Source organism: Equus caballus, chromosome 5 (assembly GCF_041296265.1).
Source record: "Equus caballus isolate H_3958 breed thoroughbred chromosome 5, TB-T2T, whole genome shotgun sequence".
Lineage (NCBI taxonomy): Eukaryota > Metazoa > Chordata > Mammalia > Perissodactyla > Equidae > Equus > Equus caballus.
This window is the reverse complement of record NC_091688.1, coordinates 36,772,398-36,791,812: the sequence shown is the minus strand read 5'-3', so window position 1 is coordinate 36,791,812 and position 19,415 is coordinate 36,772,398. Positions and strand designations below refer to the sequence as shown.

Below are 19,415 nucleotides of genomic sequence, written 5' to 3'. Positions count from 1 at the left end.
GCAAGCTCTGATAGTGGGAGGTGGGTGCGTAGATTTAATGCTCATGGATGGTGATCCTGAAGGCCATTCTGACCAGGATCATGCAGAAGGTGTGTCTAGGGCCCCTGAGTTGGCCTGCGGCCCCTGAGCAGGGAACTAGGCAGTACATAGCTTACCTGGTAATGTTTGACCAAAACAAGGAGAGATGTGTGTGAAAGTTTAAGGACAAGATACCCTAAAAGACTGATGCTTGAGTGATCGAGGGTATGTGGTAGAGCAGCTATTTTCACTTAGAATAAGGAAAACAAATTTCATGTGCTGCTGAGGTACGTAGCTCCCTGGAATACAGCATACATTTTTTAGGCTTCATAAAGCTGAACAGGGACTAAGAGGCTGGAAAAGGGCAAGCAACGGATACCTGAACCTGGCTATTAGTGCTGTAAGCTAGCAGCTCAGGAATGGTTTAGACATTCAGAGTTTGCCATTTGCACCTTCCTTTTCACATTTCCCCAATAGTACTGGCAGAAGTTGGAAATTCCAGGTTTGGGGGATAAAAGCTCTGTGAACTTAATGTGTCCTGTGGTTATCTCTGTGATGAGCAGCTCGACATTCAACGCTGTGACCAGCCTTCCTTGGATTCTTCCTTTTCAAGTTATTTCCAGCACTCTGTGAGTTGATCTAGCATAGAAACTATAGATACTTTGCTTAAGATCAGGTTATAGCAATTTAACCTTGTACTGCACTGCCCCACACACAAATGTCTTTCCTTTTCCAGTGACCTTCTGCCCACTGCCGTCCATTCTGCAGCCCCCTGGCCAGGTGCCCAGTGTAGAGATCATGCCCAATGTGCCGGAGAAGTCCAGCAGGCATTCACTCTAGAGCTGCCCACAGATCCGCTTGGCAGACCTACTCCATCCAGTTTCTGTTCCTAGTTGCAGCTGTAACTGTTCTGTTCTGTTTCTGTTCCTGTTCTCTTCCTAGTTGCAGCTGTAACCTTTGGGAAGGATATACTTTCCTTTCAGAGATGTGCATTTTCTTGCACAGAAAAGTTGAGACCATCAGAAGACACTGGTATAGTAGAGTTTAGTTAATTCCATGCAGACCCAATCTGTAGGGCTCAAGCTGTGGCATATTAACTGCCTATTCAGGAGTTACAGCAAAGATTTTATCCTAAGCTCTCTCTAGGGCTGGGGAAAACTGTTGGTTTTAGTGGTTTCCTCTAGGGCAGTGGTTTTCACACTTTCTTTTAAAAATGTGAAACTTCTTTATCAAATAAATAAAACAGATCAAAGGAGAAGTACTCTTGTTGAAACAGAGAAGACCTGTAGCCCTTTCACACTTCTTCTTGGCTTCCCCACACACCCCATAATCCTTAAGGCACAATCTAGCATTCTGCTACATGCAGTTTGACATCCTCTGCCCTAGACTGACAGTAAATGAGCCAGCTCACTACCCTTGGGCTCTGTCTCTCTCTCCTTCCTCTTCCGACTGAGGAAGAAAGGAGGTCCAAATCTCATTTCAAGAGTGCCTTGTTGGAGACATTCACTATTCACTTGGAGAGTGACTCATAATTCTGCAGCCATAAAATTCCACAGATGGCATCTTTTTGGTGTTCTGGTCACTTTGAAACAGCAGACTGGGTAGTTGTGCCATTGCTCTGTAAATCCTTAGATTTGATTTTGATATTCCTTGCTGTTACTACTTTCTTGCAGTCAAAATAATAATGCAGAATGGGATCAAAAGCTGCCTGTCCTTAAGTCACATGCTAGGAAAAAAATCTTCACAGTCATCACCAGAGAACTAAAGCCCCTGGGGCTATGACTATTCACAGTTCTTGTTGTTTCCTATTCCAGTAGAACTGTATACAGACTCAACAACCCCTTTGTTGTCATCTACTTCTTGGTAATGGAATTTCACCTAAGGCTGGTTCCAGATTCTCCATGAAAGCAAGCTGTGTACTGGACTAGCTCCTTACTGACTACTAAATGAAAATTCCAAGGTATTAGGAAATTTTGGTAATTATATCTTCTCCCTTCATTTTCCATGTTAAAATTTACTATTTCCTGTTTAACCATTGACTATAGGTCCATATACTGGAACATTTTGCTTCCTAGATGAGGTCATGTCCTAGAGGTTCATCCATAAACTCTAAGAGCAATCCCCATGGGAATTCTTATAAGAGATACAGAGAAACAAACCATCAGAAAAAGAGCCTGGTGAAGCAAGCCATCACAAAAAGATTCAGGTCTCTAAGATCTCAGTCACATTAAGAATAAACACTCCATGTAATTGGAAAATGGGGAAGAATAAGTCCCTGGGGCCAAAGACCTGCCTCTTCTTCTAGGATCAGCAGCAATGATAATTCTTTATGAGGTCAAAACTAGCTGATGCTCAGGGTTCCTATAACCTGAGTAAAACTCAATCCAACACTGTTATAGTAGGGAGATCCATCCCTTCTAGCACAGGAAAGTCATGCTCTCAAGAGTCTTGAATACATGGAGCTTTGAGATTTTTGCAAAATAGAGGTTCAGTAAAGCTACATATCCTTCACTGAAGCAATAAGTATTGAAAACAGAACTATTTGTCCCTTTACCAAAATTTCCCTAAGACTAAAGACAGTGACCAAATGTTCCAACTAACACAGAGACCTTTGAGTCCTGAGCACAATACCCTTTTTAAGAGGCATGATCCATTCCTCTTTTCCATGTATGATCAAGACCGAACTATTCACAGCAATTTGGGGTGCCTTAAAACACTCTGACTTTGTTGCATCTCACACCCTATCCGATAGTAATACATATTTTGGCTTCCTCATGCCCTAGTGTCTCTGTGGCACTGTTTCTCTCGTTAGAAGATAATCATAATTTTATTCATAATTGGTTACAGCAAATTAACCCCACCATCACCATCACCACCACTAATAACTTAAGTAATTGACATAATTACTGAGGCTCATGTTGACAAACTCACTTCGGTGGTGGTCCTCACTTTTTATAAACTCTTGAGTGTGTGTGTGACTGGTTCTAACAAAGTATTTCAGAAGGCCTTTTAGAGAACTAGTGATGGATGTAGCATGATCCTAACAGAAACCCTGATGTCTGTTCTTTCAGTTTGATTGCTTGAGAGCTGGCTGCCTTAACCCATGATCCTGGTTGCCCTATTCTTTGTAGAACAAACTACCTGTGCTTTGAGCTCTCCATGGTGCTAGCCTCTGATGGCGACACTCCAGGCTCTTCTTGCTGCTCTCCATGGTCCTGCTCTCCCTCCAAGCTTCATAATCGCTTTACTCTCCACAGCAGAGACCTCAGAACACGGTTGGAATCTCCCTCCTCTCACCACAAACACACACATGATCTTGGTTATGATCCCTGACCTGCCTCACTAGGAAGAGAGGAATAAAACCTTGAGATATAGATCTGGTGAGTCCTCACAACCATCTAATCAACTGTAGGAAGAGGACAGAAAAAGCAAGTAATTCTGAAGTTGAAAAGAAGTGTTGTTTGAAATGCTTAGGAGACTAAGGCCTAGAGTGACCTCAAATTGCCTCAAAATAACTTTATGTTTTGCCATATGTGGATTTATAGATTTAAAACAGAGCTACAAATAATTATGTCCTAGATTGAGAAAGTATTGCTCATATACCATGACCTCATATACACATAAATGTGGAATGCAAAATGAGTCCTACTCAGTTTATAAGCATGCACCTCTTAACACCACCCTGAGCCTGATGCTTATCTTCCCTCTTCCCTCAACCTTAGCAGTAACTGCAAGGACAATACATAGTGATGGGTTATAAGAACAGATAAGGGAGGAACTCAATATATGAGAGGCATAGAAAACAAATATCAAAACCCTGACTCATGTGCCCCATCTTTAAAACCATCTTGTACAGAACTAAATGACCTTACATACAACCATCCTATCCCAGAGTCCAAGTCATTAGCCAGATCTCAGGAGATGCATCTTTAAACTGGACTCTGCTACTCTTTTGGCGTATCTGCCAATAAAACGATGATGTCAAGTGCGGCAAGGAGCCGAGAATGCTCAGCCCCTGCCAGTCTGAGACTAGACAGCCTGTTCGTCTCATCATATCAAAACTACGCAAGCTTCTCTTCCCCTAAATGGTGATTTCCCCATGTCAATTTCTGCACACTAGTTCATATAATAGTTAACGCTTATGAATGACCTATAGCAGAGTCTAGTTAAGGAGGCGGACTTCCAGAATGAATTTCCAAGACCCCTCTTCCATTTCCTCATTTGAAACAAGGAGAAACTTCATTCCTCAAGGACAGGTAATGAAAGTGATTTATTTCCATGAGCGAGCCTTCAGGAAGACAGAATTAGGGTTACAGTAACAGCTGGAGTATCTCCCATCTATCTATCTCCCTGAACCTCCTGTTCTCATGAAGAGCAGACATGTTTCAGAAAAGATTCTAATGCAGAGATTTCAACATTTTTTTCAATATGTGTATCATTCTTCCATGTGAGCTCCTACCTCTGGGATTCTTTAACCATGTCATCTCTCTCCATCATTCTCCTAGAGGTCTCCAGGAGAATGATAAGAAAGCTAAATAATATAAAGAATTAAAGTGTTGTCTTCTCTACGGATTTATTTTTCCTTGCCCCAGCTAGACCTACACTAATTGTGTATTGATTGCTAATTATAAGTACCTTTGGCTCATTTACTTCCAGTTCAGGGTCAGGAAGGTCAGATACATCACCGTTCCCTAGGGAACAAAAGAAAAAGAAATGAAGGCTGATATCTCAGCCACTGATGTTTAAACTAACTATGACTTAGCTTTCCCTGTCCTTCATATAGTCCCAGATAGTGGCAAGGTAGAATGGAGAACTGGGACTTTCAATACCAGACTCCATTGAGAATATGCAGATCCTGGCTTCATTTGTTTAGTTTCCTTCTTCTATGCCCTGGCTCTTTGCTTGCAATTCTGATTCTAGAATTTCAGCCAAAGCCTCAAAGTAAAAAGCTCCAGAAGGTGAGCTGGTTTACTGAGTCTCTGACTTAAATATCTGACACTTCTTAGAAATCCAGCAAGACTCTAATAAGTACATCGAAGACAAGTAACTTGAGACTTAGCATAGCCTAGGTCAGCCTTTGAAGAGCCCGGGGCCAAGTTCTTTCATTATTATAAAATAAGGGGCCAATTTTACCATCTGCTCCTAATCATTTGTCCCCTAGCAAATGCAAAAATGACAGTGGGACAATTGTACTCACTTATTCTTCCTAGTTCTTACTCTAGTTCTTAAGGATGAAATCTTTCCAAACACATATTATATGTTTCCTCCCTTAATCTCTATCCTATAATCTCAAACAAATATAAAAACCACCACCACTAAGCCTCTGGGCCTCACATATTCTCATTTATCCTCAACTGCTGCTTTATGCCAACTCTTTTCTGGTTTCCAAGCCCTGGAGTCCAGTGTCAGTGACAGATGGACTGAGCCTCAGCCCTGGGGAGGAGAGGATTCTGGTCCTCTCCTGGGGAGTATGAGCAGAAGAGAGAGCCTGAATTCTGCTTTGGGGAGAATCTCTGAGTTTAAGCCATATGGTTTTCTGGAAGTAAGGGGTTCTGATTAATAATGGCATTGTGAAAAGGGCTCTGTATCTGGGTCACAAGAAAAACGGAGTATTTATGTCAGAAAAAAAAAACAGCCATATGAATAGTGAAAATTGTAGTATGTTGGGTGTGTGTGCGTGTGCGTGTTGAGGGATACATGCTGAAGCAGAGAAAGAGGGTAACCAGGTCGGAATATATATGCATCTTGGAAAACAAAAACAAGTGTACACCTGTACACCTGCATCAAAGGAGAGACACTTGATGGTTTAAGAGGGGAAGAAGACATCTTTGGGTCAGGACAGTATTATTTGCTGTTTTGGGAACTGTGAGGTCTGTAGACTTGGAAGAATGTGTGTGTTTCATAGAAGAGTTAAATTCCCAGAAAGGCACAAAGTAAGGCTAATTGAACAATGTGCCACTCTGAAAAATACATTTTTTTTTAAAGGTTGGCCCCTGAGCTAACATCTGTTGCCAATCTTTTCCTTCCCCTTCCCCTTCTCCTTCTTCTCCCCAAAACCCCCTAGTACATAGTTGTATATTCTAGCTGTGAGTGCCTCTGGTTGTGCTATATGGGATGCCGCCTCAGCATGGCTTGATGAGCGATGCCATGTCCGCGCCCAGGATCTGAACCAGGGAAACCCTGGGCTGCCGAAGCGGAGCAAGCAAACTTAACCACTCAGCCACGGGGCCAGCCCCTGAAAAATACATTTTTTAAGCAAGAAAAGTGAAGGGAAGAGACTAGATCTCAGTTAGGATTGGGGAGAGGGGAACCTGGAGCGTTGCAGGTGTGTGGAGCTGAACACATTTCTCTTCATGTAGCGTTCCTAACCACTGCCCTGAGCCTGTCATCCACCCCCTGACTCGTGGCCACCTAGTGAAGGGAAGCAGTCAAACAAGTCAGTAAAATCAGAATCAGCCAAGACGAATGCTTTCTTGCCTGACATCCAACAAATTAAACTTTTTCACAGCATTGTTATACCACCACACCAAGCCATCAGCCTGAAATATCTAAAGTGCGGCATACAGAGCAAAGGAGAATAAGATAGAGCCTGTTGAGGAAGGGAATTCATCCCTGCACTCAAACAGGTATTGAGGCTCTGGAGGGTGGGAGCAAGGCTCTGGAACCTGGGCTCACACTTCTCATCCTTAGGGAATCTATACTCTCCTTCTCCCCAATGTCCCTGGGCTTTCTTGCCCATTCCTAGTCCCTAGTTTGCCATGTTAAACGTATTTTCCAATGAGCTAAACTGAATTCTGCTTTCATTTACTCCACACTGACTCTGTTATGTTTCCTTTCCCAAGTACTTTCCTAAGATGGGGGATTTTTTCCCAGTTCTACTGCATACGTGCAAAAGCAGCAAGATAAATGTAAGGAAAGAGTATAAGATTCCTACACTTGGTTCAAGGGACATCTAAGAGTTCAGACAAAGTCTGGCCTCCTGACTCTCTACTGCATTAGAATGCAGATCCCAGGCAGGTTGTACTTGTCTTGATTTCTGAGTACGTGAGCCTGGTGGGAAGGGAATGAGGAGATGGGGATAAATGGACACTCCTAAAATGTCTCAGGGCTGTCATCAACTGGAGTGATTTTGTGCCCGGCCTTAGGGGCTTACCTGAGAAACAACTGATAAGAGTCAGATCCCTGCGCAGAACCAGTTATCCCAGAAGCTCTTACTTAGCCATCCCCTTTGCTCTGTTTCATGTCCCCTCCCAGCCTCTTAGTACAGAAGCTTAGATGCTTGTCTAGAGCGCACAGCCCAGTCCTATAAGGAAGGAACTAATGCTAGGAAGGGGCTCTTTGGGAATCAGATCCCCTTCCTTTGTGTCTCCCAAATGCAGTTCTTGGTACAAGGCAGTATTGGCTACAGAGGGGCTTGTTTTTGTTGGGGGCCAGCCCAGGGCTCCCTCCCAGTGCTAATGCACAGAGAACACTGACTCAATAGCAAATCAAAGCAACAGCTGTCCCCACCTCTTTCTCTGCCACCCACTTCCCAGTCTCTGCTCTTCGGAATCTTAACTAAGTCTCTGAGGGCTCCCCTCCTCCGTCAGCCTACCGCAAGCCCACTTCTGCCTCCAGATTTTTTCTCTCTCTAGCTCCAGAATAGGACATGCTCCTCTGCTTTTTTGTCTCTTCTAGTCTGTCTCCCACTTCACAAGCAGGTTAGCATTCTTCCAGCTCTCCACCATGCAGATGCTACCACGCACACACACACAGGGCCTCTCTTCATAACCATCCTTTTTAACTCCTAAGGGCATGGAAATGGCTTCTGCTCCCTGGCCTCCTCTTTTGTTAGAACTGGAATCTGCCTGTAAGGCCCTGAAGTTTGTGAAGATGCCGTTCTTCGCATTGTCAGGGACCACCTCCTCATCTCACCGGAAGTCTTTAATGTGCCCAGCATGCAGTAGAGTTAATTCCCTTGAGGTGGAGGGTCCTGGGGTTCCTCACTATGATACCTAGGGAGATGGGGAGCAGGAAGGATCACACTAAATGGCAACTTAATCTCTGAATTAGGTAGTCCACAGGGCTGCTATCAAAAGACAATGAGTACAGGAGGCAGGCTTATAACTACAGCTCCCACTAGCTGCCTGTGTGACTATGTTCAAGTCCCCAAACCTCTCTGAGCCTTGGTTTTTATTCTTTAAACTGAGAGGTTTGCACTAGATGCTACTTAGGATTCTTGTCAACTCTAAAAGTGTGTGCTTCTAAGAATCATAGAAGGGAAAATGTTTTTGGAAGAATGAGGTGTAACAGAAAGAGGAGGAGAATTACTGAACTTTGGTAACAGGAGTCAGAAAGGACATCAGTTCCATCATCTGTCTGGTAGAATCAAAAAGATCTGAGAAATAAACACTTCTGGCCATTAGAGGTCAGTAGAAAGTGACTAGACATGCAAATTGATTGCAGGGTTTTGGGAAATATACAAAATATATTTATTCATGACATTAAAGTTTGATACATATTCTTTTTAGTATTTGGATATGGGAAAACATTTGGAATAACTGGTTTTGTTTTTTTCAGTGAAAAGAGAGTTAACACCAAGATAAGCTTTTTGTTTTAACCCCACCTTCACGCCCACCACAGGCAAAGTAGCCAACCACCTCCAAGATTCCCTCCTCCTCATTCAGCCTGGAAAAGCTTAGCCACACACCATTCCAAGCCCAGGAAACAAAAGGCTTTCAGTTTCAACAACCTGCTTCGGATGGAATCAAAAGGTGTGCGCAACACGCAATAATAAACCTGAGTGAGCCCAGATCAGTCCCTTCCAAACCTAAATCCTAATAGTGTAGGATCCATGGTTCTATAAATCTGGACTTCTTTGCCACACTTTACCAAGCTACAAGGCAAATCAGCATATGAGGCACGTCTTAAAGTGAAGGTTCTGTTCCCCACCCCTATTTACCATCTATTTTCATTTGTATCCTGATGCCTCCTGGGAAAGTAAAGCAAAGCTGGGAGAGTAGTGACATGGGGCCCAAGAGGCTGCTGGGAGCCAGAAGGAAGGTAGATAAACAAGACTCCAGGAGGAAAAACCAGACAGCAACAGAAATAACAGAGGGAGCAAACAAGGAGGAACAAGGTCTCAGTAGCCCAGCCAGAAAGAGGGTGGAGGGGGCAGCGAGATGGAGAGATGGCCTAGGTCGAGGGGATAGGCAGCTGAAGCATGACTGAGCTCTGAAGGTCCACAGTGAATGTGAGCTGGAGCATATCTGAGCTAAGCAAGGAGATCCTGCTGCCTGTAAGGGGACAGAGACCTATCCCCAAGGAGCAGCAGAAAGAGACGAAGTACACCTGAAAAGACAGACAGTCCCAGAGAACAGAATGACTCCCACCTCTTAAGGCTTCAGCTTTTGTGTGGTTGCACTGCACTATCAGGATTATTAGGGAATTGGAAGCTTAGGGGAGGTCAAAGTTAGAGAGGGCTGGAGGGCAGGAAGTAAGAGAACATTTTGACACTCAGGCCCGAACGTCTTAGACTAGGAAATGATACAGTGACCTCAGTAGAAGTAGCATAATTCCTGGCAGCCAAAGAGCAACTGTAAGGAGTTTAGTATAAAGAGAGTCCTTTTTGATCAGGGTGTTGTGCTCTTAAGTCTCTCAGGTCAAAGTGACTCCCCAAAATCTTGGAGTTATCGCCTAAATCAGGACTCAGATGGGATTGGTCCACTTTCCTCCAAATGCAGAATCAGACATTCACTGTTAAAGAAAAATGGGGCTCTGTGCATAGAAAAGCTCCAGGGGCTAAGTTCTGGTTCTGGTTTTGTCATGGCCGTTCTCTTCTGTGTGTGATCCCAATATACACAGAATTCACTGCATAGCCAGGGTCAGGGAAGAATTAGAGGGAGATCACTTGGCCAGGAGGCCTAGCAATGGGTGTGAGTAAACCATCCTAGAAGTGGGCCCTTCAGTATTCTAGGCCACAGCCCCCAGTGTTTTTCCCTTGGAGATAACGCTCCTCCACCCACCTGTTGTGGTAGTCGTGAGGAATAACAAGTAGGCTGGGATGAAGAGTATTTTTAACTCTGGCGTTAGAGAAATGCTGAATCATCACCATCATCACCATCACCATCATCATCAACTCCTACTCAGGGAGCTGGTTTTCTCTATAGTCTGGAAGTGGGGCTCTGGACCCAAGCACTGGCAAAGCCAGCAGCGGTCATGTGGGAGAGCTCTGTCCCTTTGTGCCACCATCTCAGATATGCACCGGTGACCCTGTTCACAGCCCTAAGGCCAATGCGTTGTAGATTCCCAAAACAGACAAGGCAGGGAAGATACATAAACCGAGCCATCAGGGCTTACAGACTTCCCTACTAGCGTCACTTAAATTGGACACAATACATTTTTATTCATTTGAGTCACTCATTTATTTATTCAATAAATATTTATTGAGCTCTTACTATGTGTGAGGTCCCGTGCTATGAGTGAAAAACTGAATCACAGGTGCCAGCATATGCTTTAAAGAGGACATTAGGAAGTCTCCAATTCCCACCTCTGCTGCTCTTAATATGAACAGTCAATCACAAGGAAATCAGGGGTGAAAGGGCCATTTTGTCCTTTAAAATGCTAGGAATCCTAAGGATACCGGAACCTGTGGGTAAATAAACCAAGAGTTAAGAAACCCCCAAGGCAATTGAGGGTAAACAAGAGGATAATCCTTTAGTTTTTAGCCTAGGTGCTAGAGTGCTACGGACACAAGAGGGGATTCCATTAGTTTTAACTGGACACCCCTGTTGCTTGGTTAACTGAAAAGTATCACACTGTAAGGCTCTTAGTGGTGCATGAAATAGCCCCCAAAGGTACAGATGAAGACATATTAAGAAATCCAATTAAAAACGTAATTCAGTGGGTACAAATCCCACCACCGCCACACCAGCACCACCACAAGCACCCATTTCCAACTTGCTACACTGTTATTTTTTTTAATCATATTGCAGATGAGTGTTGTGAATCACATTTAGGTGAGCCACCTCTGGCCAACAATGCAGCAAGAAACCTTTCCCCCGGTAACTCCTGCCCCACTGCCACACACACAAAAGACACACTTCTGCAGAAGGAGGCAGTGTAGTGAAGACATGCAGCAAGTCTGCGCTTTGTGGTCAGGGAGACCTAAATTTAAAGGCTGTCTCATCCCAACACCTATTGGATCATCATATGGGTGAGTTACTTAACTTCTCTGAGTCGTAGTTAACTCACCCTTAACATGTGCATAATAATACCTATTAAAAGGGTTGTTCTGGAATAATGAGTATAGAGCACCTAACTTCTTGACACACAAACAGTGATTGATAAATATCGATTCCCACCATCTTGTAGACTTCTACAGCTTCAGCCTCTGGTTGGTCTACTCTCTTCCTTGGGCTATTTCTTCTTATCCTGTTTGGTTTGCTATTTCCTCTTCACTGGCAAATGCTAAGCCTAGTTCTCACAATAGAAGATGCTCAGCATCTTTGATTCATTTATTTAATAAATATTTATTAAGCACCTTCTATGTATAATATGTTGTATTAGGGCCAGTATTGGATACAAAGATGAATCAGATCTCAGCCCTACCTGCAGAATCTTTATCATTTAGAAGGCAAGCCAAATTTGCAGTACAAAGTAGAGAGTGATGCATAATGTAAGAACAGCAGATAAAGTCTTGTAACTCAAAGAAATGAGAAATTCTTTCCATCTGAGGCAATCAGGGAAGACTTCTTGAAGAAGGTGCCACAAAAAGTAGCCTTTACAGATGGATAGGGCTTATATGTGTGAAGATGGGTGAAGGCATATCGACAGAGTCATTGCAGGAAAAGGAATGTACGCAGGAAAGCAAAGGGTTTATACAAAGAATTCCGAATAGCGTCATGCATCTGGGCTGTGGGGTGAGTGAAGTAAAGAAAAGACAAAGCTTAAAGGCTTATTAGCATCAGACTGTACAGGATGCTGAAGGCCAGGCTAACAAATCCAGATATTATCTGCAGACAATAGGAAGTCAGTGAAGGTTTCTAACAGAGAAAACAATATGACCCATATGGCTAGAGCTCTCTTCATGTGTTTTTCTATGTGAGCAGCCTGGGCTTCCCTTCACTAACGGTCCTGTGGTCCAAATGTCTGCATTTCCCTCCAAACCTGAGCAGAGTTTTCAAGATTTCCATCCACTTTAAAGTCCATGCTGCCCTTTCTGGGAACTTCTAAGTTTTATTTTCCAGTCTGAATCCACTGAGGGAATTTATGCTGATGTCATAAATGACTGGCACAATCTAAATCCAAAGAAGGCACAAGCCTTTCACAACCCAGGTTATAATTTCTGCTACTTATCCATGTTTCTGTGGATAGCATTATAATCACTCATCCACTCCCAGGGGAATAGTCATTCAGAACTTATCATTACAGGTGTACAATTTTATAAAAGCAGCAAGAAAACTTTCAGGCATATTAACAGACAGTTCTCAAGAGGGCACATGAGATCGTAAGTACTTTTCAGAATTAAAGGGAGAAATGTCACCCCCAGTGGAAAAACCCCAGCTACCTCTTCATCAGTTTCTTAAAACGCTACAAAGCAGAGTGTGTTCCCTGTAAACCGAGAGAGACAATATATCAGGTATATCCCAAATATGCCATTTATTGGAGATTATTTGTTTACTTATCAGCCCTGTGTCTGAACAATTCAGTTTGGTTTGAATGACTTACATCATCCTTTCACTTATTCATTCCATGCAGGAAAAAAAAATGCCAGCAAAAGGCAGGAGGAAAGGAGGGATGAAAGGAATATAAGCCAAGAGAAAAGCAACTGAGGAGAATGCAGCAAAAAGCACAGATAAAAGAGGGAGCAGGAGAGTGAACACTGAATCCATGCTGTTGGACAGGATACATTCTCTGCCTGATCAAGAATAGACATAGCACAGTGCCAGTTGTGACTGAATGAATTGCCAGAGACAATTAAATGTACTGAGAGCCCACCATGGGCTAAGTGCTAAAGATACAAAGATGAATACGATAAAGCCCCTGTTCTTAACCAACTCAAAGTTTAGATGAGGAGACTGATAACTAAACAAAAAAAATTGCAACACAATGGGGTGAAATGCCATAAGAAAAAGGAGCTGTTGAAAAAACTTTGAGAGCGCCACCAGAGAGAGAAAGAGGATTCTGGAGAGGTGTGCTATTTGTGTGCCTTTACGTAAGACACTGAACCTCTAAACCTTGTCTCTAAGAAGCGATTCTATCTGGCTGCCTACCTCTCAAGCTTGTTTTGACTTTAATTAATTCATGGTTGAAAATCCATTCTGCAAACTGAAAGTTCTATGCCAAGGTATGACACGGCTATTTTCTCCATTCATTTGAGCAAAGGCCTCTATAGAGCTTACTTTGTGCACTGGGTACCAATACTGTGGGGCTGAGCACTGATCCCTGTTCTGGCTCCTCCCTGTCCCTCCACCCTCCCAAACTTTAGCACAACCAGTTTGGCTTGCTATTGTGTGTTGAGGCACCCACAAACACACAACCTGGGAAATAATGTGAAACACTTACCAACTTCAAGTTGCCTCCATCCGTGATGTCCACAGAAGGCAGCAGGGTGAAGTCCTGGCACCCAGGGAGAGTCTCTGCTGGATTTGAGAGTCCTTGTCCTCTCCCTGGCCCCCTTTCCTTCTCCCATCTTCATCTTTCTTGCCTCTCTTCATCAACGCTTTCCTTGTCCCCTTTCCTGCACACTTCTCTCTACCTGTTACAGATTTTCTGTTTTCTCTGCTTTACTCCCTCTCCCATTTGGGCATTAGCGATCCTCCTGTTTGAGAACAGATTAATTTCTCAAATGTCCTGGAAGATGTCTATGAGGAAGAGGGGAGAGGAGGCGTCTCCATGGAGGCCAGTGCACCTCTGAAGCTTTCTCTTAGAGCCCTATCCCAGCGTCGCTGGGACTCTCTCCAACTCCCCCTTCTTTCCTCCCTTCTCCTCTTTCCTTCTGATTTGGCAATTCTCTCTCTCTCTTTCTCTGCCCCCTGCCCCCTCGTCGCGTTCTCCAGGAACCCTAACCCCATGTCCCACTTCTCTTTTTAGTCTCGCACCCCGGCCACACCGTACCCTCCCAACCTCCCCTACCCCGACTCTCGGTCCCAGCGCCCCCTTTTCATCCTTTCCTCTCCTGCCCGCGCACCCGCGCTGGCTCTTTGGCTAGCGCGCTGGGACGACTAACCAAGTTTGGCCGGGACTCCAGGGCCGGGAAGTGTAGGGGCTCCGAATTCTGCTCAGCAGCCGATGACCTCACTGAGTTTTGCGCGCTTGATTCGCTACTTCTGGGCTTACGGCGGGAGACCCTGAAAAGATTCGCGGGCCGGTTTCTTTGTCCCTCCGCCTCTGCAGGTTGAGTTGGCAAAATAGGCCTTTGACACTGTCCAGTACTTCACAAAAGGGTTTCTAGGCTACCTGCTCCGAAGAGTGGCGGTGACTCAAGTCTTGCGGGTTTGTTGTGCCAGAGGAGGGACAAGTGGGCAGCGGGACTGAGGGTGGAGAGGAAAACTTCAGAATTTAAGCCCCCAATAGAAGGCAACAATCTGGGAAGGCACGGGGCAACTTGCAACTCTAATGCGTCTGTATCTTCAACGCTAGGGGTCTTACCTTGAAACAAATAAAGCTTTGGATTTGGAATCGAGCATTTAGTTTCCAGTCCGTGTTCTTCTTTTTGTATGACTTTGGGCAAGTCACTTCATTCTGTTTCCACTCTGCAAAGTAGGAGTGATAATACCAGCATGCTTACCGGGTTTGTTAAAAGGATTGTGTGTGAACAACCTGTCATTATTTTAGCAGATAATACGGTGTAGCAGAAAGAATCCTGGATAAGGAGTGAAAAGTCTGGTTATCTTTCATTTTTCTGTGGTGAGTTTCACCAAGTCACTTTAACCTTTGTGGGCTTCACTGCCCCCATCTGTGAAGTGGGAGAATTGGGCCAGATGATCTCTGAGATCTCTTTTGACTCTAACATGTGATTGACTGATAAAACTTAGCATCCTCCTTTAATTCACCCTTGCGGAGGAGGAGCTCGCTTCCTTTTTCAGGACTCTAGTTAGTCTCTCCCCTTTGTGAGAAACCCACCTTCTCTTAAGTATCCTGGTGAACTCACTTTCCATAGGAGCCTAACCTCTCCCCTGTCCCCAACAATGAAAGTATAGATCCCAGACTGAAGCACCATATATGCAGGGCTCATCCTTGATGGAGATTCTCTCCCCAGGCTACTGGCAGGAGCAGGATTTGGAGCTGGGAACTCTGGCTCCACTCGACGAGGCCATCAGCTCCACAGTCTGGAGCAGCCCTGACATGCTGGCCAGTCAAGGTGAGAATCCAGGCCTCTCATCTCAACGTCCTTCAGTTCCCTCAACCATCCTCACATCATCTCCCACTCATGTTGCCTCCACCCCATCTTCTCACTCCCCTCATTACCACGCACTCTTTCTCCTTTCCATCTGACATTGTAGTTCTTAGTTCCACACCACCAACTTCTCCGGCACCTACTTCTTCTTCCCTTGCTCCAATACAGAGACCTCTGTATCCCCTACACCTTTTTCCAAAAATAAAATGATTCCAGGAGGAGCGTATTCCTCAGAATAAAGAGGTTCTGGAAAGATACAACTGAGGTAGAATTCTTCAAAAGGAACCAGGGACAACGGAATTACCAGTCAAAAATTGGTATGTGGCTAGCGGTAAATGAAAGGTTTCCCAAATCTTTTGTTGAGATATATAAGGAATATATCGCTTCCAAATTTACTCAGCTAGCTCAGACTCTGGCTCACTAATCTCAAAATCATAGTTTCAATTCTCAAGTTAGATGATTGCTTGAGGAGCATTCCAGTGAAAAGGACACTTCATTGAGAGTCAGAAGAATGGAGTTCTAGTCTAAACTAGAATCATTGGTTAGTAGAATGATCTTAAGCAATCACTTCACCTCCATTGCCTCATTGTCTACATCTGTAAAATGAGGGAATTGGATTCTATGATCCCTAAGATCCCCCTCGTTCTAAGTTTTATGATTCTAAACATTAAAACTAGCAGCCAGGCTTTGTGCTCCAATTCAGAGACAGCCATCCTGAAGCATTGGTGCTTGGTAGCAACTCCAACGCATGCCACCTTCACTCCTCAGGGACTCTTCTCTGCTAGGATTGGTCATTGTGTGTTTCTTGGAAATGGAGCTCTGATGACCAAGAAATAAAGGAATAAGCAGACAGGGCAGGGGTAAGTTCAGTACCGCAGAGAGCATGGGGATTGTTTTAAATTCCTCAATTAGGGAATGTATGAAATAAGTTTCTTGGTGTCCTATTCAGAGATGAAAAATGCTGGTTAAGTAATTTAGCACCATACAAGGAATTTTATGGAAGTTTCAGACTCAGAGCTGATAGGTGTTGTTTATTTTAGTTCTGTGGAAGTGAGTGCTATTGGGTCGTAGAAAGTCAGTCTTGAAGATGAGGAAATCAATATTGGGAATCAGAATCCATGCTGTGGGGAACATGGAACAATGCTGGGTAGAGGAAGTAGGCATGACACAGGCTGAGGGGTTCATAGCTAGGCCTAACTAGAAACTCTATTTAGTATTCCAATGGCTCATCCATATGATACCTTATTCGTCCTTTTTGTTTGTTTGTTTAGCTTGACTAAGGAGAGAGAGATTAGAAAACATATTTCCATCACATCGAAGGGAAAACTTTAATCTTTTACTCTTTACGATAACATCAGGATGGTGATTTGGGTTTGGGTGTTGGGAGGTGATGGGTGGTGCTGATCCCAAAAGGAATATGTTAAGGGAGTTGATGACTGAAGGGAAGTTATTGTTGGAGGAATTGAAAAGTCTGTGTCAAAATGCTTCAGTTTTTATTTTTTATCTTTTTTATTTGTTTTGTTTTTTTTTTTGCAGTTTTAACAGCTACCTCTTGTGTAAATGAATGTGCAACCCAAGGGCTGGCTTCACCTTTCCCTCACTTTTAGTTTCAGGATTATTAGTCACAATGGCTTCTCCTGTTCTTGCTCTTCTGTGCAGGTGGTGGCAGGAAGGCAAAACACAGAACGACAGATGCATATGTGTGTTTTCAAAGATGACTGGTAGAATGCATCAGAAAAGATACATGTGGAGTGATCTGTGTAGATTTGGGGTGCCTTTATTCCTCTAAATGTTTGTGGCCCTGTCAGTTCATTCAGCAGAGATTCAGCAAGTGACTGTTTTTCTGTGTATTCAAAGCGAGAGGAAATAAGGTCTGTCTGCCTCCCCCGCCCCACCTCTACTCCTTCTCCCACGAGGCCTTAAGAGAACACAGAGACCTGGGCCTTGGATGGTCTGAATTAGATGAGGTGGACTTTGGCCCAGAAGTGGGTGGAGGACCAGGAGCTTCCTCAGGAAATTAACCCTATTCTACTCCTGCAGACAGTCAGCCCTGGACATCGGATGAGACAGTGGTGGCTGGTGGCACCGTGGTGCTCAAGTGCCAAGTGAAAGATCACGAGGACTCATCCCTGCAGTGGTCTAACCCTGCCCAGCAGACTCTCTACTTTGGGGAGAAGAGAGGTAGTGTCCCATGAGTTATCTCTGTCCTTGGGAACCATGGGCTCAGGAAGGGAACTGCAGAGTCCGAGGGGAAACGTCTCTGTAGTCCAGAGGCTGAGAAATGTGAAGGTATGCTATTTGAGGAAGCAACAAGCCATGGGCTCCTCAACTGGTTCAAGAGAAACTTCAGTATTATATGGCTTCAGGAAGACCTGGGCCATGCATGGTCTTTTAGGGTCCTGGATTGATTCACCCCAAAGGAGCCCTAAGAGATAGCTGATGTCAGCATGTCAGCATTGCCCCATATATCTCACAAGGAAGCCCACAAGATCCAACCTACTTTTCTGAGTTTCTCCAAGGCTACTGTGCCCAATGGCTCAGGAAAGTGACTGAATAACCTAAAGACCACTCAAACCCAGGAGCAGTTTTCCCCCCACCCCAAACCACACTAGACCCCCTTCTCCCAAAGAAGCTGGCCTGGGATTGGAAGATAAACATTAAAGGTGCCAGTAAAAGCCTTGCTTCCAAATCTCCCGATTTCCCCAGCCCTTCGAGATAATCGGATTCAGCTGGTTAGATCTACTCCCCATGAGCTCAGCATCAGCATCAGCAATGTGGCCCTGGCGGACGAGGGCGAGTACACCTGCTCCATCTTCACTATGCCCGTGAGAACTGCCAAGTCCCTCGTCACTGTGCTCGGTGAGGCTCCCAAACCCCAGTGTCTCTGCAGCATGCTTCCTCACAAACAAATCTCCCTAGGTGGGCCCCTGAAGCACCCTAGAGCCAGGCAAGTCTCCAATCATTTTGGAAAAGTTCAGCCTATGTTTCCTTTGTAATGGAATACAATGCAAAGACAACTGGGTTCTAATCCTTTCTCCTCTGCTTACTGTTTGCTCTGGGACAAATCTCTTACTCTCTTTGGCTTGAATTTCCTAAGCTGCAACAGAAGGATGATAATGTCTATTCCACCTACCTCCCAAGATAGTGAGATGGAAACATGAGAAGTGCATGCAATGTATGATTATCATTTCCAAGACGAGTACCCCAGTTGCTTACATGCTCTTATCTTGATCCTGTATTTCAACTTCCCTCTTTGCTTCCCTGAGCCTCACACTATTTCTGTGGCCACCCAGCTGCACTGTGGGGTATCATATCTCAGGTATGGTATATCTCCCACAACCATACGTCCTCCCCCCAGGTCTTCCCTCTGGTCTTCAGGGAGGAGACGAATGAGAAAGATGATTTCTTTAGTCTTCTACCCATCATAAACCCAGGTATCCTGACCCCAGAGAGGCCGTCTCAGCAGGGAGAGCTGAGATGTGACCTCATGGTGCCTCTCCTTCCTATCCTGGCCATCCCCTTTCCACGGCAGGAGTCCCACAGAAGCCCACAATCAGTGGCTACAAGTCATCATTACGGGAAAAGGAGACAACCACCCTAAAATGTCAGTCTTCTGGTAGCAAGCCTGCAGCCCAGCTCACCTGGAGGAAAGGTGACCAAGAGCTCCATGGTAAGTTCCTCCTACCTTGGGGTTAAGGGAGGAGGTGGTACTGGGTCAGGAGGAGAGAGGCTGAGAGAGGGGTACATGTCTATACATCTTTGTTTGTGCACATAAGGTGTGGTGTAGAAGGAGAAAGGGGGAATGACAGATATTCTGTGTACACTTATGTGTATGTGTGTGTGTGTGTGTGTATCTGTGTTAGGGCCTACATTCTCCCTATTTGTACATATCCATTTCACAACTTTCTAAGTTTGTCTAAGTTGAGACTCACCATCTGTATGTCTACGTGGGGCCCACACAGTATCTGTATGTTAGGGCTCACTCTGTGTCTGTGTGTCTGTGCATGTGTGTGTCTGC

General features: G+C 44.5%; 1 protein-coding gene across 3 annotated transcripts in view; it reads left to right on the top strand.

Annotated features, from left to right (window-relative positions):
* CADM3 (cell adhesion molecule 3) overlaps positions 1 to 19,415 on the top strand; it is a 31,571-nt gene that overhangs the window by 2,996 nt on the left and 9,160 nt on the right. The window contains exons 1-5 of one of the 3 annotated variants that reach the window (XM_070266953.1): positions 13,288 to 13,345; positions 15,260 to 15,361; positions 17,438 to 17,578; positions 18,104 to 18,256; positions 18,930 to 19,067. In XM_070266953.1, coding sequence (XP_070123054.1) covers positions 13,303 to 13,345; positions 15,260 to 15,361; positions 17,438 to 17,578; positions 18,104 to 18,256; positions 18,930 to 19,067 — 577 coding nt within the window. In that variant the 5' untranslated portion in view covers positions 13,288 to 13,302. Of the gene's footprint in view, positions 1 to 13,287; positions 13,346 to 15,259; positions 15,362 to 17,437; positions 17,579 to 18,103; positions 18,257 to 18,929; positions 19,068 to 19,415 lie in introns of those variants that run through there. The other 2 variants (XM_001914905.5, XM_023640919.2) reach the window with 2 other exon arrangements.